The sequence below is a fragment of the Topomyia yanbarensis genome, chromosome 2, assembly GCF_030247195.1.
Source record: "Topomyia yanbarensis strain Yona2022 chromosome 2, ASM3024719v1, whole genome shotgun sequence".
In the NCBI taxonomy this organism is placed as follows: Eukaryota; Metazoa; Arthropoda; class Insecta; order Diptera; family Culicidae; genus Topomyia; species Topomyia yanbarensis.
Window position 1 is genome coordinate 168,084,936 of NC_080671.1, and position 25,236 is coordinate 168,110,171.

Genomic DNA, 25,236 nt, shown 5'->3' on the forward strand with positions numbered 1-25,236 from the left:
AGATGAATTAGGGCACAGTAACCCTACATAAAAGCGGTAAAAAATGGAAACTGAAAACACCGCAAACTAGCCCCGGTCTCCCCAATACTTTTGTGCTAAGTGAAATAAGAATGTAATAGACATTTCAACAATTCCATTGAACAAAACCAGCTAATGAATCAAAGTTTGGATAAATGAGAAAGGCTCAATTGCATCAGTAGGTAGATTAAAACAGGTTTTTGTAGGGCGTTTGCCGCATTATCCAGATCTGCCGGAGATTGGATCTTACTCTCCGTTTTTTCGAGCGGAATACACACCAATTAGTTTGCATGACCTCAATATATTATTTTCAATTTGTTAACAAAAAGCTTTAATTTTCTATATGCACCCGGAAAAGCTATTCTTCTTTGCGGACTCCCAGCAACTACGTTACGACCTTTTGGGGTCAGCAACATCCATCGCTAAAATCGCTAAATTAGGGGGGCACGGATTAGTGATACACAGAACGCTATTCGGGTTTTTTATTTTTATTCCAATAATTACAGTATTAGTTGTTTCCGCCATTTTGTTATTTTATTTTATTTTCCTCCGACCCATGCTCGATCATTGGCGCTGTGATATTATTTCATCATTACCAGCTCGCATGGTTCATTTTCGTTTCGTCTGATAACGTTTTGCTTTCCGCCTGTTTTGTTTAGTTGTTTCATTTATTTTTTTTAGTGACCATGTTTAGGGGTAATAACCGTATGTTACATTTATCTCTCTTAATTATATGTTCATTAGTTAAGATGATCTTACAGTTCTAAGCAGATTTGCTTCAACTTTTCTTCTTTTCTGATTAGCTTTTCGTTTGTTTTTAGCCGTGCTGCAAATGGAACTTTTCTAAATGGGTTTTGAACTGGATGAATGGTGTTGATCGGCATATTTCGAATTTTCGCGTGTTTTTGTTTTGATTTGCAATGGAAAAAGATTTTAACAGTATGATACATAACGGGAATGGAATGAAAAATTTTCGATATTTTGCTAGATTAGTTTTGTTCACATGGATATGAGTTCGAGTCATTATGTTACTTTCGGAAAGTTATCGGATCTTCTGCTGAGAAAAAGAATATATTCAGACATGGTTTCGATACCTATTATAATTGAATTCTATTTGGATTCTGAAGAGTCGTGAATAGTAGTTTGTCTGTGTTCTTGATTTAGTTTGTCGTCTTTTTTTACAAATCGATGAGTATAGCCATGGAATGAACGAAGCAATGACATATTTGGAAAGTTTTTTTTTAATTGAATCCACACGCACACTGCAATGTTCTTTAATTTCTGATATGGTTTAAATTTGGTGGCTTCTTCTTTGGAGCATAGCTTCTTTGTTTTCGTCACTGATGGTTTTTGAGTTGTTTCGACTTGGTGGGTAATTTGTCTTTCAAAGATGGAATAACGAAAAAGTGTATACTACTGCTATGTTTTTAGTACTTTGTTGGATCTTTATGTTCACTAATTGTGCGTTCCAGTTTAAAATATAACACTTAAACTTGCGGGTACCAAACTCGATGATAACTGAGAAGTAGCAATAGTTACATTAGCAATTCACATTTCGGGTTGTATGTTCATCTAACCATAATTTGAACACTTTTCCCAAAGTAGCAATGTTGGTGCAATATTTTAAATGTAAGAGCACGTTAGTTCTGTAGAACTAGCGAATTTTCATTCGTCAATCAGATTTCCAAGTTTCGATTTACAAAAGTTAATTGTGTAATAGGAATTAACCGACAAACAAGCATAATGTTGCATTAGAAGACAATAACGGTAGACTTTCAGCAGTGGATACAGAGCACTAGATTAGGATTGTCGCTAGTTCCCAAGCAAACCCGATCAAAATGAAATAACAAGATTATAACAGAATAAAATTTTCGTAACAGATTTTGTTATAAGATGTTATATTGATAGTCAAATGAGTTGGGGCAGCCGATTAGTATTTGATCAATGATTCTCTGAGAATGTTTGGAGGCACTGCAAATACCGAACATTAGAGTGTATCGGAACATCCCCAGATGCGTTATAAAGGTCGTTATAAAACGGCTTTACTCGTGTAATTCCACTTGATGATATGCGTCCTTTATATCGTGACGTGAAACCAGCTCGTACCGTTCAATCTGGAAAGCAGATGTTCGTTAATCAATAATATTGTGTTTTGATCCTGAGTCAATCATCATTTCGATTACGACTTGACCGACCTTAAACCAAACGAGTTCATCATGGTTATCACCAGGCATTGTATTTATCGCTCATATGAGTAAATGCGCCCGGATGGTTTGCTACTGCGTCAATAAAAACTCACATTTTCACAAGAAAAGTTATTGGCAATCACACAACTTCTCCGGATAAATACAACGTGTTATTTCTCCGGATAAATGAAACAGCCGGAGAATGAGTGAATGAGTTTACCACGGTATCCTTTTTTCGCTCGCTGCTTTCCTGCCGTTATTCCAAAACACGAAAAAACAAGTCTATCATATTTCATTGCCGCTTTTCTTTGTAATTAAGTGTATTTTTTGAAGTTTTTATTGATTTCCACGAAATTAAAATTTTTTCACCTTCTCCGGTGAGAAGGAAAAAGTCAAATAAATTTTATCAGGAAAATCATTCTCACGCTATTTGTGGAGACGGAGAATTTTGCGACTCATCTTATCTCGGAAAAGTTGGACATCGGATAAGCTGCTTCTCGCGTGAGTGAGAGAGAATTACAATGCCTGGTTATCACTGATCGCGTATATGAAGGAGGAATGTTGGCGCTCGTTGTCGCTTCCTGGAGATGCTGGCTCTTCGATAGAATTAATTTTCGGCTTTTTCGATGGATGTGTACGGAAGCTGTGTCCAGTTTCCATTTCTTAGGATCAGTTTTGCTTTTTTTCGCATATTGCACTTGAGAGTTGCAAACACATTTAGCGTGCTTGGCTGGACAGAGATCGTCTGCTTTATGTAATTTACCTTCGCATCTACCGCATTCGTTACCTCTGCGGTTCCCGATCAGAAATACATAACAGAAATATTTCAAAACTATATCTCGCATTGTTACTTGTTATAAATTTTTGTTATTTTAACTACTTACGAGACCTAATTTATAACACAATATGATACAAAAATTGTGTTCTGATATAATCTTGTTATTTCATTCTGATCGGGTTCTGTGACCACCGGCTATCCGGTCTGTCAAATATTCTATTTACGGCGGACGTTGGATTGTAACTAACGTTTAATGTGTGTTCACAAGCTTCGTCAATTCTCCATCTCTATGTTTGATTTCTCCAAAATCTTACGACGGAGCTCCAGTGGCGCTAGCATCAAGATTCTGTCAATTACTGCAGCATCTTTGCTTTAATTCTCCGCGGGTCCGAAATGACATTTGCTCGCATGTTGTTTCGCACGGAGTAGGAATTTGTCGAGAGTTTCCTCGTCACTAGGATTCAATTACCAAAACGAATATCATTCGAACGTGTCGTGTCTTTCTGGGGCGAAGCCTTGACGAGTAGGCTGCTTATCATGGATTTGAAATCATCTTCGCCTCCTGCGGTGTTTTCACCACTGCCACCTGGCAAGCTTTCATAGACACGTTGTAACTGTTGCCCAGCTAGTGCCAAGAATATGCTCTTCAGTTTTCTACTTTTCTTTTCCCAATGGCATCTGCCACATACTGGAATTGCTTTTTGTAGTCAATCCATTTTTGTCGCAGTTGTGACACAGGGACGTTGTCGCATTCAAAGGGTGGAAGTTTAAGCACCTGTTCTTCCATTTGTTGTACGTTTTTTTCCGTCACACTAGTATGTATTCTCGACGCCTATTTCCGAATCGTCCAATCACCACATCTCCTTTCTTAAAGTGTTTAGATAACATCAGAACTGCAGACGAAATCCTTTCGCCACGCCGGTTTGACGTCTGGATGCTGTTCTGATCAGAGAACAACATACAGATTTCCGAATCGTTCAATCGCCACACGGTCATTAAATGAAGCATAGAATTAATGGCCCGATTTAGTCATTAAGCCATATGATGTTTTTGATTTTTTTTCCGGTGTAGCTAACGTTAAAGATACATAGTCTAATTTTTCTTTTTCACTTCTTCGTACGAAAAATAACAAATAAAAATTATTTTCAAATAGAATTATTACGACCACGCATTTTATTTAAAGACGCTGAATCCCTCTGGATAAAGACTCGCCATCTCTATCTTATTCTTATTATTTATCAGTAAGTGTCATTCCAATCGAGCACGAGACCTGTCAAAAGCCCCCATTCTGAAGAAAATCGCTTCGAATCCTTCTGGAACGAGGGCCATTGACAGGTCTCGTGCTCGATTGGAATGACACTGACAGATAAATGGTAAACAAACCATTGACGTGTCGAGTCTTTATCCAGAGGCATTCAGCATCTTTAATTTTATTGAACAGCTTTATCCCTATCCTCTTATTGGGATTACTGTCAAAAATTCTAACCCATGTGGCTAAATTCACCGCCAAGGAAGATCGATAGTGTCAAACAAGGACTGTTTACATTTTCTTAGCCAATCAATTAAATTTATCGACTGTTGCTTTGAAATGGAAAAGTTTGTACAGTCGTGATTCATTAGTTGGTCGCTTTTTAACTGGACAGCTTTTAGTTGGACCTCCGATAGTTGAACCATTGTTCAACTAGAAGACATCTGAATGTCAAAGTTTCATGTCAAATTTACTTTGACAATCAATTTGACAATGATTAGAGGTGTAAACAGATACATTTAAACCGCTAACTTCTTTCTTGGAGAGTTTTTGACACTTGCGAATCAAATTTGTTCGTTGGACAGATGGTGTGGCTCAACCAGCGAATCACGACTGTAAAAGCGTGATGAACGAAAAAAAAAATTGACGCGTAAATAAAAATAAATCAAAATCAAACGACTGTATAAACATTCGCTGTAATAAAAAACAGATTTCAAAAAATTCTACGATGGTTACAGAAAAATCACATTAGCTAAGAATACTTCCTTTTATACTTGCTAGATGGAATAATAGGGAAATGCTGCTGCGAATCCATATCTAGTATTTTGTATCTAAGCTTTCAGAAAATTCTTCTGACTTTTTGTCAGCAAAATTATCAACTTTCAAGCATGCCCCTAAAATGATAAGCTGGGTGCATGCTTTTGGTGAAAAGTTGAAAAGCAATGGGCTTGATATCCTGTTAAGAAGTAGACATTGGTTGTTACTTTGATTTGCTTAAAATTACTTTAAAACAATAATTGTCAAACAGAACACCCTCCTGAATTAATGGCAGCAATCTGAAAATAGCGCAACGATAGAATTGCTAGAGCACTATCTTCTCATATTTTAAATTTCAATTTTAAATGCAGCTTGTATGATTTCAACCAATCAGTATGATTAAAGTTCTATTGCCTCTCTAACAAAACTTCAGTACAAGCAAACAGAACCAGTTATGTAACGATAATAGGATTAGTGGGAATTAGACTACCAGGTGCTTATTCCCCAATAGATAAATGTTTTACTGCTTGCTAAGATTATCCAGAATAAATGTGACACAATTTTGTAGCTATGGTTATGACGTTCATCACTTTTTTTTGTTTTGTTTTGTTTTTGCATGATTCCGAATTGATATTTACACTGAACGTTTTCGCCAGTAATGTGATAAGACTGATGTAATTTTCGTTTTTTTTGTGTGTGTGATTTTCTTCGCCTCCTTCGGTAAATGCAATTATGATATCGAACTATCTAAGGGTTTTTGTTTCTTTTTTCTTTATAATATTTTAAAGATATATAACATATTTATAGAACTTTCCTTAGCTGATAAGTTCCCCACGTGTTTTTAAGTTTTGCTAGATTTGGAACAAAAGTTGGATCCAAAACAGAGTTTTTGTTTCTTCCTTTCCGGACATTGGCGTGTACTGTGCGGCCTGCAGCTTTTTGACACTAACAAGAACTAGATTGGTTTTTTTACATAGTGTGAAAGTTGCGACGGCCAGATTGAGAGGACATTTCCATTTCACACGACTTGTATAATCTGATTAGCGTTTGCCCTCTAACGGTTTCTCTGGAGATATCAGGTCTTGGCTTAGAGTCAACTTTAAAATATTTCTTCTTTTCGCCTTACGATCTAACTATAGAGTTCATAGATTCTATATATTCATTTTTAAATAAACAAACACCTCGTGCAGGTTTCTTCATTTTTAGTTCCGTTTCCTACCACTCGCATTCGTACTTAATCAAAACGATTCAATAATTTTCATTTCATTAATACTATATGGAAGACGTTATATAAAACTTTTATCTCGTATTTTTTGTCTTAAATATGTCCATTTGAAATTATAAAGACAGACAAAATTTTAAAATTAGGTGAGTTTAAAGTTACAACGATACATATGCAATCGATAGTGATGGGAAAGCAAACAACAGTTTATTCTCAGACGATGGAGCCAGCACTCTTTTAGAGTGAAACACACGCCAAGAAATTTATAGAATCACAAAGCCACTCTCTGTAAGAACTCACGCAACCATTCCAACCTATCAACTAAAATGCCCAATCCAAACTGGTGGTTCGTCTAATCTCGATTGGAGCGTAATCTGTGGTGTAGATTTGTCATTTTTCCATCTCTAGTTCAGTTATTACACTCGCTAGTTTTGTTTAGTTACTTTAGTTACACAATCTTTAGTTTTCCGTGGTATTGCTGATCGTATTTTGTATCCGCGTTCTTTTGTATTTGTGTACCATTATTACCTGACCTGTCCTTTAGATTCGTTCATTTGAATGTGTTTGTTTAGTTTTTTTTATTTTTTGATCCGGAGAAAAACGACGTTTCTTTTAATATGCTCATTCGTTCGGTATCATTACTTGTCTGTTTGTTTGCTTATTTAAAAATCATAACTGTTCATTCTTTTAGCAATTCATAACGTCGACTTTATACATTGACAGCTGATTGATATCGGATTGTTTGAAAGAAGTACATATTTAAGAATGGTGCATTTACTGAAAATTTGTATGGACCAGACATGATTTTTTATGTCAAAATAATACGTTCCCGCCTCGATAGCCAGATTTCAAAGGCCCCGAAAACTAAAAACTGGATATTTTACTGTGCAGACCTGAGCGATAGTTCGACCCATTAATAGGAGCTGTGGTTGTGCTGGTTCACGCTTCCTGGAAAACACAACTAGCTCAGTTTTCTCCGTAGAGAATTTAATACCCAACTTACTAGCCCAAGTAGACAATTGTCCTTGTAGACCGACAGCTTTAGGTCCCGCAACAGAAACCATACCGTCGTCTGCAATTTGTATAGAAGAAAGTTTGGCGAAATCGAATATCCAATGGTTTGAATATTCCACGTTCTCGTTAGTACTGTTTTGGTTTCGCATATGTCGAGCCGTGCACCAAAGAGTACACATCGATGTTTCTCTCGTTAGTCCGTTAACGAACCGGCGCCAGGAACTACGTTTCTTGGCTTTCATTAAACACTTCACTCGCGTTTCCGACGTCGCGTATTGTCGGTAGCTATCGGGTACCCCGTCGTCTCAGAAGGTCTCATACGGCGCGGCCTTCTCCGCGTACACGTCTGAGCCTTCTTTGTCCCACCACGGATTGGAAAAACGTATTTCCGTGCCAGGCACTGGTTTAGTCTGAGCTTGATACACGCTGTCGAGAATCAAGCCAGCTAAAAGCCGTGCTCTTCCTCCGGAGGAAGTTCTTGGGTAAGTTCGATGTTGTCGGATTTCGCGGCAGCATAGCTATTCCAATCGATATTTCGTGTGAGGCCATACGAAATAAGGATTGATTCCAATGGCCTTGAGCCGTTATCGATTGAGACTGCGATTGGCAGATGGTCACTACCATGGGATCACCTTCTACGCACAATTTAATCGCTGCTATGTTGAGCAGAGGGACAAGTTTAAGGCGCGCAGGGAGAGCAGGAATCCGTGTCATTTCTATTTTCTCTCGTTTAAAATTGTCTAATTGAGGTTGTCGCAAAGATCGTGAATTAAGGAAGACCGGTTATCATCAAACTCTTGCACTCAAGTATTTTCACCGGCTGAAACCAGCGGTCTCTAAAACAGCCAACCCCGTACTGCAGCAGATCCTCGCATTTCAAACGCTCATCATTGACCACGTCTTCGGTCTCTACACTTACCGCTGGAATATACATATTGTAATCCCGCGTTAAGTGCTTACAGCAAGCAATATCGTTTTCCTGCTTTGAGTTGGCCAGCGACACGCCTATCTTGGGCGCACCTTTGAAATTTCACGGCCGAGAACCGTTCTGTCAGGTCTTTAGAAATCTGAAGAAAATTCAGAAATTTGGTCTTGGGACGAAGGAAGACCACAAATGGACCAGTTGAAAGTTCTGGGTAGCAATTGGACCGAGATAGCTTTAGGAGTTGAACCCGTTTCAACCTCCATTTGTCCATACAGTGAGATCCATCGAAAACGTCAGCATCCGCGCAGATGGAAGAGAACAATAAATGTGTTCAAAAAGATAAAAACCACTTATCTTTAAACTGGTGTCTAACGACAAACCAATCCAGGTTATACAGCTGGCTCTTGTTTAATCCTCCTGTACGAACAAAAGACAGAGGAATGTGGCCTTTGTGAAAAAAGCACAAAGTAACGCCAAGACAAACGTTTAATCGCACACCGCACAGAAACAGAAAGCCGAACTTTCTGAGAGTATGTCGACAACTGGTTTTACTGAGATGTTCATATACCAACGAATTATATTCACTAGTATTGTATTAACATTGCTGATAGGCCGAAACGTATACAGTAGTGGTAGAACTAACTGTCAGGATTTTGTCCTTACTTTCCATCGGATGCCAATTGATACTAAATCATATATTAGTCAATCAATCATAATGAACATGTTGTAACCAGGAAATTCGAGCAAATTTCTTTTATTAAAAAACAAACCAAATATTGAACAGATTAGTATCAATATATTTGTTCTACGAAGTGAGGAATTGACTTAGAAAGTGTAACCGAAATCATTATAGAAAGTTGTCCTTACACCTTACTTAAATAATCTTCGGAAAAGGGGAAGTAAGTGCGATGTATTCGCTGTCATGTGTCGGAAGCAAGAGATGTTGACCTTTTTCATATTTGTAGTTGCTAGTTATTCTGGTGGTGCCATAACAAATGCTTCGTAAATTAGGAGCTATCAGTAATCAGTGTTAATTGATTTTACTTTTTTTAACACTTTATGGATATTTTTCTGTTCATTTCGATTTGACGTCTTCTTTTAAACGTGTAATTTAGCATACCTCGCATATTACAGCACCGTCAAGGATTGTCATATTCAGTTGCCTCATAAATACTTCAAACTCTAGGATATCCATTGTTGTAAGGAGAGTAAATTGTAATTTGTATAAATCGAATTCTACATCAAGAATTCGTCAATGGACCCTTTCTCGTGACAAAGAACATGTTTTTGGGATTTTTAGTTTCTGCTGTCTTAGATTTGGAATTGTTTTCATTAATTACTTTTCAAAATTTCATTTAGTTTCTAGTGACTATCTCAAGTCACCAGAATTAAAAGGTTTCTCGACAAACATATGATTAGGACTCAAAAGCCTACTGTCGAAATTCACTTTGGTGGGAAATCCGTTTATCTCCCACACGGAAACGAAAAACTACCTAAAATTGAGTTCCTTTGACTCAATCTCGTGGTATCGTGGGGGAACTTAAAATTAGGTAAACCGTGTTGAAGGTAGTTTCCATTTAACCACGGCAAAAATTACAACTCATTGATAGGTTTTTTATACTCAAATTTAAGTTGAATTTACCTAATTTTGAGTATACCTCAAACAACTCAAAAGTACCTTCCTCCACGGAAGACCTCGACTGAGTCGAATCTCTCGTTCTGTTTTTGACAACACTAATAAGTGCGAAAGCGACGCACAACTCAAAAGTAAGTTAAAAGAACTTATTCTGCAGGTTGTTTTATTTAACCGTGCAGCACAGTCGTTGATAGCGAACAAAAGAGAAAAGTTCTCTTTTGTTAACTACTACGCATCGTGCTATAATAATAACGGGTTCTTCAGAATTTCTCCTCAAAGTAAATTTCAAAATCGTAAACCAAAATAACCTTCGGTTTGAGTACTTTACACCCCTAAAAACTAAAAAAATCGTCTACGGTTTTGTTTCTTTCCTTGCTTTAGTGGTGTAATGCGGTTGCTTAGGAATTGTAACGATTATCATTATTAACCCTTTCATGCCCACCTTCTTTTCTAGTGCATGTAGGATTTCAAAACTATTTTTCCTTGAAAACGATGGGGTCAAGAAACACGAAAAGCCTTTTTTCATAAAGATAGGTGCTTTCCTCGCTGTGCTAGAAGCTACTCCATTTTTACTTTCCAATACTCCATAAAATTCTCCTAGAATATTTGCAATAATCCACTTGTGTGGAAAATGTAACCATAGACAGTCTAAATTGATAAGTTTTATCAGTTTTTAATAATATTGCAACATAACAAAGATATATGAAAAATTCATTTTGCGTTGTCAACGTAAACTGTCCCTGGCAGCACTGCTCCATCGGAATCCAATCAGACTAATTGTAAAAACTACAGTTCTAGAGCTGATTCTTGTAACTGTTAGTACTCAAATGAAAGGCAATAGACACATTTATTAGCCTTACATATTTTTGTGAGCACATCTTACCTCAATCAAAAGTTATAGCTGTTTAAAAACGTTGTTGTCCACACACAACATGGGCATGAATGGGTTAATACGCAAAACTTGACCATACAACCTTTTTCTGTCAATATGACATTTTATCAACTTACGATACGATCTTTTTCCTGAATAGGCCTCACATATGTCGTAGCACATAGGACTGATCTCGAGACACGAAAGCGCATGCGACTGTTCAAACAAATAATTTATTCTGTAATTAGGAAACAATTACATTTCAAGTTGAGTTAACCCCTGAAGCCTTAGTTCACAGTTCATCTACATCACAATAGAGTGCGTTAGATGTTTTATCGAGTTTAAAAGAAAAACATAGACATCGACAAAAAGTATAAGCCCGAAAAGTCAGTTATCTTGTTGTTACCTCTCTGTCTTCTCATACGCGATATGTAAACATAAGACAAACGTCGAATGGTCCGGTTTTTTTGGTTTTCATATTTTTTGACGGTACGACGTAGAAAAATTTGAAACTTAGAAAAGGTTTTTTTCGAATTCTTATTAGTCTTGTGCCACTTTGTGATTACTTTATCGGTAAGTAATCAGCGTATCGTCATTTACAACAGTTAGGTTATTATTTTTTTTGCTCTTTGAGTGGTGTGTGGGTATAATTTTCTTTATCGATCCAATACACTACCATTTTCCGTTGGAAAGGAGTGGTAATTATTCCTCTGGAAAAGCATTAAAAGTTTTGTTCGAAAAACAATTAATTAATTTTTCAAGGACATTAGTGAAATGATACATTTATTTAAAAAAGTCGCTCCTATTTTCCTTTTTATATAAGCGTATGTACAGTTCTAAGACAAGACGTGACAATCGGCTTCTTAATTTTCCTTCGACATTCTTTTTTCGCACATTTTCACCCTGCCGAAATCTGTTTGGAAGACGCCATTTTTATTAATGAAAATGGAGTCTTGTTAATTTAATTTATGGCGGCAATATTCTGAATCATGAATCCATAGATGAAGGGCACTGTTTTTTCATGTGATGGGTATTTTGTATGGTTTGATGAAGCCATTTTCTGGAAAATTTAAGATTATGGTGCGGTTTCTGTCTATTTTTTGTTAAAGTGAATCAACCACGTATACAGTAAATGCATGATAAATACTTGTTTCACTTTTTTGCACAATTTCTGTTCAATTTAGTCATTTTTTCTTTTTTAACGATAATAGTTTTATTTGTCAAAAGTAAAGACAATCCTTTCCTATAAATATAGCAACACTGCCAAACATTGTTTCGCTATCCCTACAGTAGCATTGCGTACGGTGCAAAAAGTCAGAATCAGGAGCTGGAATATTCTGACGCAAAATTGAAACAAAATCGCCCCTCCCATTGTCACGTCTTGTCTTAGGTGCAGTTGTAAAAATAGGTAACTGAATAAAAACGTCGCTTACGACATTTTGTTACGCGCATATGTCCACATCAAAGCGGTTCTAATATTGATGTTTATACGACCGTGGGAAATCAAAAGGACGTATGCGTTGTTTTAAAAAAATATGGTTGATAAAGCGTGTACGACGTTTTTCAATTTTATTAATAATTTGGTATCCAGCCGGAGAATCCTATTCTGGTGATAAGATAGTAAGGTTAGAAAGGAGTGGTATACAGGGTGCGCCATCTGAATGTATCCTATTTCAATATTGAACAACTCCGCCATTTTTCAGCCGATTTTGACAGATAAATACAAATTTTTAGCTATGAGTCGATTTACGCCGCTGAAATCGCAGCGTTTTACATTGAAAACGATCGTTCAATAGTGAATACTGTGTGTGCGCTCGTGGAACAAAATTATAATGACGGGCGAAGCTCACTTCACCTTTTCCGGCGGAGTAAATAAACAAAATTGTAGAATTTAGGGGACACAGAACCTGCACGTTATACATCAAACACCAGAAAGTAACTGTTTGGGCCGAAGTGTACGGAGTGGCCGGAGACCATCGATAATCCCACGCTATCGTTGGATTTTGGCGCACTTTCTCTGTCCACAAATGCAGAAAAAATGTCTGAAAAACTTCTATTTTGAACAATACGGGTCATCTATCAACACCGCAGCCGCTACAATCAAGTTCTTGCAGAGCAAATTCGCAGGACGCGTTATCTCAAAAAATGGTGATTTGGAATGGCCTCCTCGTTCTCCTGTGGGGTTACTTGAAAAGTAAAGTTTATTCTAGCAAACCCAAGAACCTTGACGAACTCAAATCTAATATACGAGCTGAAATTGCTGCCATTAAGCCCGAAATGCTGCCGAATGTCATGCAAAATGCCCGCAAAGGAGATGCTTTTTGTGTATCAAACGGAGGTGGTCATTTAATCGACGTTGTATTATTAACCTGGTTTATAATAAATGGAATAAAATATTCTAAAAAACTTGTTTACTGTAGCAGGCCCGTGCGCAAGGGAAAGATTTTGAGGGTTCAAACCCCTCCCATGAGATTTTTGAATTTTGAAAATTTTGTAACTTCCTGATCAGGAATGAAATTTTTGTATTGCGAGCCATTTTAACACGCAATGATAATTAACCCTTTCATGCCCAACTTTTTTCTCGTGCATGTAGGGTTTCAAAACTATTTTTCCTTGAAAACGGTGAGGTTAAGAAACACGAAAAGCCTTTTTTCATAAAGGTAGGTGCTTCCCTAGCAGTGCTACTCAATTTTTACCTTCCAATACTCAATACAATTCTCCTAGAATATTTACAATAGTCCAATTGCGTGAAAAACGTAGCCAAAGACAATATAAATTGATAAGTTTTATCAATTTTCAATCATATTGCAAAATAACGAAGATATATGAAAAATTCATTTTCAGTCATCATCGTAAACTGTCCCTGGCAGCACTGCTCCATCGGAATGCATTTAGACGAATTGGAATAACATTAGCTCTAGAGCTGATCCTTGTAACTGTTAATACTCAAATGAAAGGCAATGGTCACATTTATTAGCCTTACTGGTTTTTGTGAGTAAATCTTGCCGCAATCAAAAGTTATAGCAGTTTAAAAACGTTGTTGTCCACAAACAACATGGGCATGAATGGGTTAAGAACGAGTATCGCCACGAAGGATAAGAAACCCTGCGAAGATGGTTGTAAACAGACCCGTGTGCAAGGGGAGGGTTTTGGGGGTTCAAACCCTTCCCATGAGAGTTTGGAATTACTTTTGATAATTCCTTACCTTCCTAAACAGGAATAAATGTTTTATACTTAGAGCTGTTTAGACATACAATGCCATTCGAGTTTGGTCATTCTAGAAATAAGTCTCCAAATGTTTCGATATTAACAACAATTGTGAGTAGACCGTTTACACAGCAATGGTCGGTCAGCAGCTAAGGAGAGAAAATAACGAACCTTCAACTCGAACTCGGAAAAAATCTGGATATCATTTCCTATAGCAATTTCGCCGTAGGTGATCTCTGCGCCATATTGGCTGAGAACTAAATGTCTCACGAAAACGGGCATCGGTATCGGGAGAAATTCCGCTGCCGGTAAACTCTCAGCACCAGCTAGTAGATACTTAGGAACGAGTATCGCCAAAACGGATAAAAAAAACCCTGCGAAGATAGTTGTAAAACAGAATTAATCATCTCTGGATCGATTCGCTTCTCGGCAGGTGACAATATTTGCAGCTGACCTGAATAGGTCAGTCATACCACGAAGGATAGACAGTAAGCAAGACACAACATAAAAAACACGAACGATTAACGCAAAATAAAAAGAGCAAAAACACAATCCCGGAAGTCGGTAGACTTACTACAAACCACCACAGTATGCATCCGGCACTGCCATGAGCCAGCGGGCGGTGGTGTCTGATCAAAATTCCTTCTCAATAACGGACGTTGTCCCATTTTGTTTGGCCAAGTCGACACAGGACTCATATCTCCTGGACTCGGAAAAAACTTGAACGTTTGAGAGTCTCTATACTTTCCTTATTCAAGGAACAAAGAAATCAAAACCCCTCCCTTAAGAATTTTCTGCACACGGGCCTGGTTGTAAAGATATGTAAATCGTTATGTTATCTCAGGATCAATTCGCGTCTCGGCAGGGGAAGATATTTGCAACTGATATTTGCAACTGACTAGTTCACAAAGTCAGCAAATAAACAAACCGGACAGCTTATGCACAATCCTAGAGAGTGCGTTCAATGTTGTTTTTGTTAGTCATCGCAACAACCAATCTATGACATCTATACGGTGTGACCATATTTTCGTGTGACAAAATTATTTTGCTGTGAGTCTATCGAGGGGTAAAATTCACAATAATAGTGTCAATCATTTTTTTACTGAAACTGTTATAAAATTTCACTTCATTCAATGCGCCACATAATCGATTTGTTTTTTTTTTTTGTAATTTGGAAATACACCATTTTCCGTTTTTTGTGAAAGATGTGAACATTCACAGAAAAAATATTTTGTAATTTTAAGTTTATTTTCATGCACATATTTGGAGCATGAATATAAATGTAAAATAAAGTTCCATCACAAATACACACGACTTGTCGTGATTTCTTCAGCGAATTTTATTATAATTTTACACGGGGATTGAAAATTACAGTTTTTTAAACGGAAAACCAATGCACTTCAATGTATTTTTACTCGAATACTGCTGTAAAATGAATGACATGTAATATTACACGAATGAAAGTGTAAAATTGTATGCTGTTTGATGCTCCAATTGATTTTAACGTAATTTTCAATCAAATTTTTGATTCAATCGTTGTATGTTTACATTCGTATTGATTTAAATTTCATTATTTTTTGGTGTGATGGATAGTAATTGAACGGTAATCCTGCAGGTTTTGTGACAAGAAAGTCAATGTTGTAAATTTTGAACAATGTTTGGAATAATACATCAATCGAATTGATTTATAAAATATATTCTCTTAAAAGTTAAAGAATTTCTGTATTTAAACAATCCTGATACAACTGTATGCATGCAAATCAACAACTTTCGTGAATAAACCACACACCATTTTAAATTCGACATATCGTCGCTGTTGTGCTATGTTATGACAAACACCATTTTGTGGTAAACTGAGTTAGATATGACACATCACGTGTCTAAAAAATCACCACAAAGTGGCGTTTTCAGAAATTTTACGTTCTGCTTGATTACTGAGATATAGCGAGAAACGTACTGAGAAATTTCAAAATTTTTGCTTCAAGTGACTGTGTCTGGGGATTGGCTCAAGTTATATTGATGTATAAGACGTTTTTATGGGTAAAGCTATTTGAAAAACTCAATGGCATAATCATTTTCAAAACAAAAATACACGAATGGTGAGAAAAGTGCAGTTTAAGTTTTCAATTGGAAATATAGCATGTTTGGCAACACTTTAGCCAAAAATAACTATTTTTTCTATATTCCTTCAAAATGAATTCCACCGATTGCTTATAGATCACATAAAGCCAAAGATATGAATAAAATTTAATAATTGAGGTTTTTTTCGATGGAAAATTTTCCATGCACGATTATGACACTCCATACAAATTTTGTCATCAATAAACACCTACGACATGTAGGAGTGCGACTTTTTTTACATTTATAGTAAAAACTCTAAACATACTCAACCGATCTTCGTAATATTTGAACGGTAAGAACGGTTGGCTTCAAAATCGTCCAATGAAGAACGTTCGTTGGACCAATTTGGACAACGTCCAAATAACCGTTCAACAAAGGTTCACCGTTGGACCCGTGTTGAACGATTTTGAAACAATTTTTTGGACGTCTCAGTGGGGTGTTATTGGAATGATACTGACAGATAAACGGTAAACAAAAGAAGGTGATGTCGAGTCCTTATTCAGAGATTCAGCGTCGTTGAGCTGCCAATTTCAATTACTGCATGTGCAGCAAAGCTATCAAATGAAGTTAACTCAAATTGCTGACCTTTTCGTATTTTGAATTTCTGCAAAATTTGGTTGGAAAAAGATCGACAAAATGTTGCTGAAATCGACATCTAAATTTTAGTGTGTAATACACATCTACAGGTTGTACTGATGTACTTTGTATACATGTGCCGAAAGCTCCATTTTTCAAATCGCGAAAAATACGAATAATTGGAATACACAATAGTTATAGACAGGCCCGTGCGCAGAAAATGCTCATGGGGAGGATTTTGATTTTTCTACGTTTCTTATAAAAGAAAGGTTAAACTTTGAAGATTTCTTATGATACCTGAAAGGCCGAGAATTGTGTACCAATCGACTCAGTTCAACAAATTGGGTAAATGTCTATTATACTTGGCTAGTGGTTTGAAATAAATAGTCCTACCGACCAAACTTAAACCTATTGTATCTTGCCATCCTCATCCATCCGTGGCCACCGTTACACTGTAAAAACATTGTTCCTACAATCATGAATAAAGTACCATGAATTCTGGAACATTCACATTTTTACGTTACGAAAACAGGACTGTAAACAAAAATCATGCGTTATGTAATTATGTTCAATTTCGCTTCAAAAACGCCCTCATCACGCCTTTATTAGGGGAAATATTTGTTTTTGTTTTGTGAACTTCAGTCACGGTTTCCATGTCATTACCAAATCGATTTTTCTGTACATGAGCTAGTTCACAACTTTATGATCATTAATCTCAGTTGAATCATGATGTTATTCATAGTTTTAGGCACATTAGTGCCCAAATTCAAAACATTGTGGATATTTTCTTGTGATCTATTTCAACTCTATTTTAACTCAGAATTTATTGACGAATCCATTCAATGCTCGTGAAATTCATGCTTCTGAAATAGTTCACAAAATCATGAAATATTATTCATGTCGTGGACTGGTTCATTTTATCTAATAGTCACAAGTTACCATTCGTGCAAATAGTTCACAAAGCCATCAAATATTATTCATGTAATCGTAAACAGATTCCTAATATATTAGTCACGATCCAATATCCGTGCTCGTGAAATGGTTCCCAAGTTCATTACATATTATTAATGTATTCATGACAGAGTTCGTGATTTCTAGTCATGATTCACGATCTATTTTGCGTGAAGATATCTCTAATCATATTCAATTTCATGCAACATGGTAATGAAATTTTCACGTGAACTAATTTCACAAAATTTGGTGTATTAGTCGTGGAAGCATTCTTGTTCCATGCACTTTTTCATGAAATATCCAGCTGCTAGCGACCCAGAATAGGTACGAGCTGTAGATACAAAAAAAATATTAGGACCTCGAACATCATTATTCATTTGATACGATTCAGTGTGATGTCTGAATAGATCACGAAAACTGCGCTAAGCGCCACAAATCGTGCTCGTGATATAGTTTACAGAGCAAGATGCTGCGAACTAGTCACACTTTTATGTTCCAGTTCACCTTGTCACGTTACTCCGAGTAAAAAACCGATAGTAACAAAAAGTAAAAAGTAGTAACAGATCGCAAGAAATTACGAATACCACGATGAAACTGCTGATATCATGTCACATTACTTCACGTGTCAAATTTAAAAGTAAACTCACGAATAAAATATCACGATAGGATGAACAGAAATTACAAAAAGCGTGGCTAAGGTCCTGAAATCATAAACATATATCACACAATTCGTGACAAAAATATCAAAAATCGTCACCAATATCCTGAAATCATGAACATAGATCCCGCTACTCTGACATAAAAATTGTATAGTAAACTCATGAATAAAATAGCACAGTAACGTGATAAGAAATCCCAAAAATCGCGGATTAGCTCCTGAAATCTTCAAAATCGCTTGAGTGTCGGCTGTATATCCCCAAATTATGAACAAGATAAAAACTAAACATGTCCAGCGAACAACAGTAACCCAACCAAACATACGAATGTAGCGCCATGCATATTAGACCTCGCCACATTTTAAAAAAAATCTTGAAGTATACATCGGTCAGTTTAAATTTTTGTTCTAGGTGTGAATTTAAGAACTTTCGCCAAAAATGGCTTAATTTGGACATGATTTAGAGGTGTCTCCAATCAAAAATCGTGTTTTTGCTATGTTTCTACAGGAAGATCACTTACATTCTGATTTAATAGGCTCTACATGCCCACATATCATCAAAGGTTGTTCCTTAGACATATCTTAACATGTCCTAACAGGTGAACGTAGCATATAGTATATAATCGGGGCGAACTAGTTTTGTGGAAACACAAATAGTTTCATGCATATGAGGTTTAGTATTCATAATTTCAGGATCTTGGTCACGGTTTTCGTAAATCGTGCAGTTCACGAAATAGCGATTTTTTCATGAATTCATTAACGAATTATTTCTGTGTAGACACTACTTCAGTGGAGATTGTACTCATGCTCTTTTTATTTTGTATTATTCGTTCATGTTTTTTCTTGCTTGCTGTCCAACCTTCTCGGAATATCTGACCTGCTAAGGTCTGCTGCAAATATCGTCACCTGTTGAGACACGAACTGATCCGGAGGTGTCGACCATAATGATTTACATCTCTTTACAACCACCGTCGTAGGGTTTCTTTTCTTCCTTGGTGCTACTCGTTCCTATTTATTTGCAAGCTGCTGCTGAGAATTTCTCGGCGGTGGTATTTCTCCCGATACCGATGACCATTTTCGCGAGCCATTTAAGAGCCAGTCACTCCGACGGAAAGATCATCGGATGTAAAATTACTGCATATAACGATATCTCGATTTTCTCTGACATAATGCTTTTTCCTTAGATGCCGTTGCTAGCCCGCTGACCGACCGTTGATGTGTAGCCGATCTACTCACAACTAGTGTCCTCATGGGAGGGGTTTGAACCCCCAAAACCATCCCCTTGCGCACGGGCCTGTATAGAGTTAAACTTGAAACGCTTGTGCAATGCAACAGCCACGCGACCATGGGAAGCTTCAAATGCATTAATAATGTCCTTGGTAATTTGTGTCAAAGTTATTACACACATTTCTATTCACTACCAAATTATCATTGAAAAGAGATACTAAACAATCCCCTAATTCTCGTACTTCTTTCAAACAATCGTCAATCAACAGCAGAAAATTATGCGCTCAATACAATCAATCAGATATCTAAACCATCAACGGAAATATTTCCTCTACTGGCACAAAACTTAAAGCTTTCTACTAAATATTTGCACTACCAGGGAACAATTCAAAACAGAACGGCTCCTCTCTCGACCGTAAATATATGTATGTACAACTAATTACAAATCGAAGATCGAACCCACTCGATCTTGCAGTGTAGACGAGAAGCAATAGCAATCAGCCTTATCTACGGTTTGGTGTGTATTCGTTTGATGAAAAGTTACCCACCCGCTGCACTAGGGGCAATCGGGGCAGGGCAGGGCACACCACACCGTCAATCCATGAAACTTGATTCGAGTAAACTATATTCAATTTCACAGCTTTTTGAACACTGCTTTTATAGCAAGGAAGAGCACAAACTTTTGACTAACTTTTGATGTTTTTTTAACTCCTGCGTTTTGTTTCAAACCATAATAAACGAAACGAAGAATTCTTTCTAAATTAAGCTCGATTATTTCCAGATATCAGGTTCTCCCAATAGGTGTATGTTACAACGAAAATTTAAAATTCAAATGTCTAGGTAGTACTTATTAGATAATAATTAATAATCATCGATGGACAGGAGGCCCTCTCATCGGTCAAGGTACTATCATTCAACAAAAAGTCAACTTATATATTTATTAGAATTTTTCACTGTTTAATTTTTTAACTACTAACGGAATTACGCTAACAAATTTCTTTTTTTATGCTATTTTTTTTTTAATTTCTGGTTTATTCAAATAACTATATAGTTCTAAAATTCTGCGCTCTTTCTATGTATATGCTATTATTTTACAATTTTATTACAACTGAAAATGTATGTCATTATGTCTGGCTGTCACGTTCCTTTACGTTTTTATTAGCTATGTCACGAATAGATTAAGGTTTATGATTTACTTCCAGTGTTCTTTGCGAGTAGAATTTAGCTCCCTCTCCCCCTAAAGTGTGATCAATAAATCGGAAAAATGTACCACAGACAGTTGACAGTTTCTCTTTCTTGCTTGGTTTGACTAAATTTCAAATTTGATTCAGTGTTTAGTTAAAGTTTTAAACATCGTATTGTCCATTGAATTTGGTTAGGTTTCCTTTTATGGTTCCGCTCCACGTTGTAGATCGCTGTTCGTCTTCATCTCGTGATATTTGTGCCAAACGGTACTGATCGTTAGCATTATGGTGGCACCTGTTCTCAATAAGTAGTGGGGTTCTAGTGTTGACGTTGTCGATTTTGTCGTTTTCGTTCGAATTCATTAGTCCTCCTTACTAATACTTAATATGTATACATCTATAACATCTCACCTTATGACTCACAGTAGACCGAGTACTCTTATCTGTATCGGTATTTTCACTGCAAATCTTATCTCAGAATAGAAGAGAATCACATATCATCATTCACCTCTCAATGACTTCTAAGATAATAGTGCTCGTGTAAAAAATTCACTCTTCACTCGACAAGCTTCTTCTCCTTCATCGCTATATGCTCCCGGTGCTGACATAACTTATGGCTTAGTCATTGTAGTAGTATTCTGCTGAAAGTTGAACAGTTAAATCCGAGAAAGATTTATCACGCAGAGTTCAGGATCCATATCAGTACAAAGCACGCTATCGTTGAGTAGACGGACGCTCGGAACAGGGCTGTAGCTTTGCCGCACTGCTTGATTTCTATTTCCTCCGGGTGATAGCTGATACAGCGACTTGGTCGCTTCCTCAGCATCTTTTCTTTCGCCATCCGGCGGACGCCGCAGGCCCCTGTAACGAAAACTAAGTTGAATTAATGCACTGCAGGAAATTTAAGGGCAGGCTTTATAAGGAAGGAAAAAAATCAAAATATATTGCGTGATGTTTCGTTTAAAGTGTTCCGAAGCACACATTGCGGCGTGTCCGGCGTAAACATGGAACGGAAGGCTCAGCATCCTCCGCGCTACCTGCCTAAAATCCAGAAGACGCGTTTAGAGATCAAAATTTGAGACAGTCAGAGAAGAGTGTAAGGTGATATTCTGGGCGGCCTGGGCCGCTTTTAAACGCGAGATAATGGTTACTTACTTCTGTGCAGAGAAGTAGACGCTAACCCCTGTGGTAACGATTACCGTGTCGTGATGGTCAAGATCAAGGTTCCAACGACGTCAGGTGAAATATGCGTTGAAAAATTGAATTTTATCGTGGAGGGTCTTTTCCCGAAGCACGACCCAACCGCCTACATCGTACATTAATGAAGACGGTGGAAATGCTGGTCACAATCGAGTTTCTAACGATGAGCTTCTTATGGCGAAAAAGGGCTGAAAGCAATGAAAGCTCCGGATGGTACCCCCAATGTGACACTGAAGATTGTGAACCTGGCGTTTTCGGACACGTTCAGGATAATTCTACAGAAATGCCTGGACGATGGCTACTTCCCGAATAGATGGAAGATCCAGAAGCTGAAGTTACGGCCAAAGCCAAGAAACCCACCAGAAGATCCAGCATCGTATCGGCCTATATGCCTGCTGGCAGTGATGTCCCTATCCTCTGTGCAGTAAAGAGAAATTGAAATTACTCCCCACACTCTGGCAAGCAAAACGAGAGCGCTTCTCTTTCGTTCATATACACCACCGTATTTGATATGTGTAAGCGCACGTTGATGGCAGAGGTAAATTTTCATACACCCAACACTGGAACGAGCTAGAGTGTGGAGAAGAGCTCTTGAAATTCTCTGTGGCGCGCTCAGATAAATTCGCCACAGCGCGCGCCCCAGAGTCGCTGTGGTGTATTCACTGGCGTGGTTTCACTGGCGTGTATTCACTGGCATGTGATCTTTGGTTTGTTTTCGTCTTACAAGCGACATTGCGAGTGAGATTGATTTGATTTGCACAGGTTGTTGCGTTGTATTGTGTGGATGTCGGTGGCTTATTTCAAGCTTATATGATTTTCTACTGAAGATTTCATAGTTGCTTGGTAAAGCTTGCGAGTTTATAGAGTGTTGTTACACTACCGTGGGAAACCTGAAGTATTCGAGCCTAGGGGCAATCAAGGAAAACGTTTTACGTATCAATGTATCGGCTGGTATAAACAAAGTTTTATAATGATCTGTAGTATCAGATTAATCGTATAACAGATGTAAGACGGGATTTGTACATCCACATTAGGTACGGCCTATTTTTTGTTCGACTGAATAACTCAATGGTAAGTTAACTTATTTTGATTGCGAATTTGGCGACGCCAAAAAGTAAAGTGATCCATTACAAGTAATGTCCTGGTATTACACACGTTTTCGATTATTATCATACGCAGGCATTGTAATTCTCTCTCACTCACGCGAGAAAAGGCTTATCCGATGTCCAACTTTTCCGAGATAAAGTCCACATAAAACAAGATAACGTTCACGAGAATTCACATTGTTACTTGTTTTTTACATTTCTTATAAAAGAAATGTATAGAATTCGCTCAAACTTTCAAGATTTTTTCCGAGGCCCGGAGGGCCGAGTCTTATAAACCAATCGACTCAGCTCGACGATTTGAGACAATGTCTCTGTGTGTGTGTGTGTGTGTGTGTGTGTGTGTGTGTGTGTGTGTGTGTGTGTGTGTGTGTGTGTGTATGTAACGGACAAATTCTCATTCGAGTTTCTCAGCAATGGCTGAACCGATCTTATCCAAACCAATTTTAAATGAAAGAACTAAAAAACAGTATGAACGCTATTAATTTGTTTTTGATTCTGATGTTTAGTTTCCAAGATATGAATGTTTGAATGCGTAAAAATGGCGTTTTTTGCAGTTTTTTTTTTAATTATCTGCCGAAATTGACAATATAGATTAACACTTTATATGTTTTTTGACAGCTTTAACGAATACCTTTAGAAAAAGCTATAGATTGTTGAAATCGAACTATTATCAAAAGAGATATTTAACATAAAATGCGGGCGAAAGATTTTTATCATTTCCCATTGCCAGAAATATGACCAAAAACATGTAATCTATTATTAACGCCAAAACGGCTTATTTTAGGTCAATAGTATCTTCGGAGAATTTAATGAAGGCAATATGCCCTTTCTTTTGGTATTGTGCTTTTGCTGATTAATCCCCCTATGAGTGAGATATTTTCACAATTTTTCTTGGAAGTGATTATATCGAAATGATGTCTTCAGCAAATTTGTAGCTCTTACTTTTGCGAATAACTTTACTGAAGACTTCAAATATCTATTTTGAATACTTTGAAAGTTATGGCTTGTTGTTTGTGGATTACTCTTTGTCGCCTATTTATTGTTCAATATAGTAATAATCCATTGAACTAAGCCAAACATTATTTCAATAAAACAAATTTTGTATTTCATTTTTCTATCTACAACCGCTAGAAATAATCACCGAACACTTCCAAGTTGTCTGGAAGGAACTTGATAACTTATCAGTGCAAAAATGTTCATTTGTACGAACCTTCTGACTGCAATTTTTCTAACTTATAACCATCGGATCGATCTGAAAAATATCGGAAAATAAAAAGCGAAATAAATAGCTACAAGCAACGGCATAGCCAAGAGAAAGTTTTGGGGTTTACCACCATACAACACCCCCCCCCCCCCCCCACCACACCCAACAAAAAAAATTGGATTGAAGTTGAAAATTTATTGATGCTGACTGATTTAATTCAATATTACAATAACAATTATCTGATCCGTAGATTGATAACCTGTTGTTGTAAACATCATGAGGACTTTTGATAAATTGTCGGAATGGGGTCCTGATATGTAACTGATCTATTGGTTTTGATTTCACAGTTGTCTAATAGCATCAATATCAAATTCCTGCCTGAAAACATTCCAATAGAAAATTCCAGAGTTCTGTAATCAATCATAATCCTCAGATTAATTTTCAAATTGAGCTCGTTTTTGTAGAGATGTACTATAATAAGGGTCTTTATTTAATAGGAAGCGAAGTTAAAATTGATTTAATGAAACATAGTACTGCTCACCAAAAAAATGCATAACTTTCAACATTTTCTAAAAATGTTTTTGCCTTTCTCATTCACTCTAAAATTCGTCAATCTAATCCCGTCCCGGAGGGCCGAGTGTCATATGCCAATCGACTGAGTTCGTCGAGATCGGAAAATGTCTGTGTGTGTATGTATGTGTGTATGTGGAAAAAAATGTGACCTCTGTTTCTCAGAGATGGCTGGACCGATTTGCACAAAGTTAGTCTCAAATGAAAGGTACAACCTTCCCATCGGCTGCTATTGAATTTTTTATTGATTGGACTTCCGGTTCCGGAGTTACGAGTTGAAAAGTGCAATCACACAGCAAATTCCCATATAAACTGAAATGAAAAATTTTCAAATCAAATTTGTATTTTTGATTCCAAAAGCCTTTAAAATTCATGAAACATTGAGAAGTTTGGCAAAAATGGACTTTTTTGGACTTTAGTACAGTTTTGCCTTTCTCATATAGAACAGTTATGCAATTACTCTAAAAATTGTCAATCATACCAGCCCGGAGGGAGTATGCAGTGAGGGGTTGCTACTTTAAAATTAAAACTAGTTTAAAATTTCTTAACAAGTTGAAAATTTTCGGCAGGACCTGGACCT

General features: G+C 37.0%; 1 protein-coding gene across 4 annotated transcripts in view; it reads right to left on the minus strand.

Moving 5' to 3' along the window:
• Positions 1-490: 490 nt before the first annotated feature.
• The window catches only part of LOC131682057 (voltage-dependent calcium channel subunit alpha-2/delta-4), a 189,378-nt gene continuing 164,632 nt past the window's right edge, over positions 491-25,236 (minus strand). For 2 of the 4 annotated variants that reach the window (XM_058963232.1, XM_058963230.1), the window contains one exon: positions 491-21,437. In XM_058963232.1, coding sequence (XP_058819215.1) covers positions 21,253-21,437 — 185 coding nt within the window. In that variant the 3' untranslated portion in view covers positions 491-21,252. Of the gene's footprint in view, positions 21,450-25,236 lie in introns of all 4 variants that reach the window. The other 2 variants (XM_058963231.1, XM_058963229.1) reach the window with 1 other exon arrangement.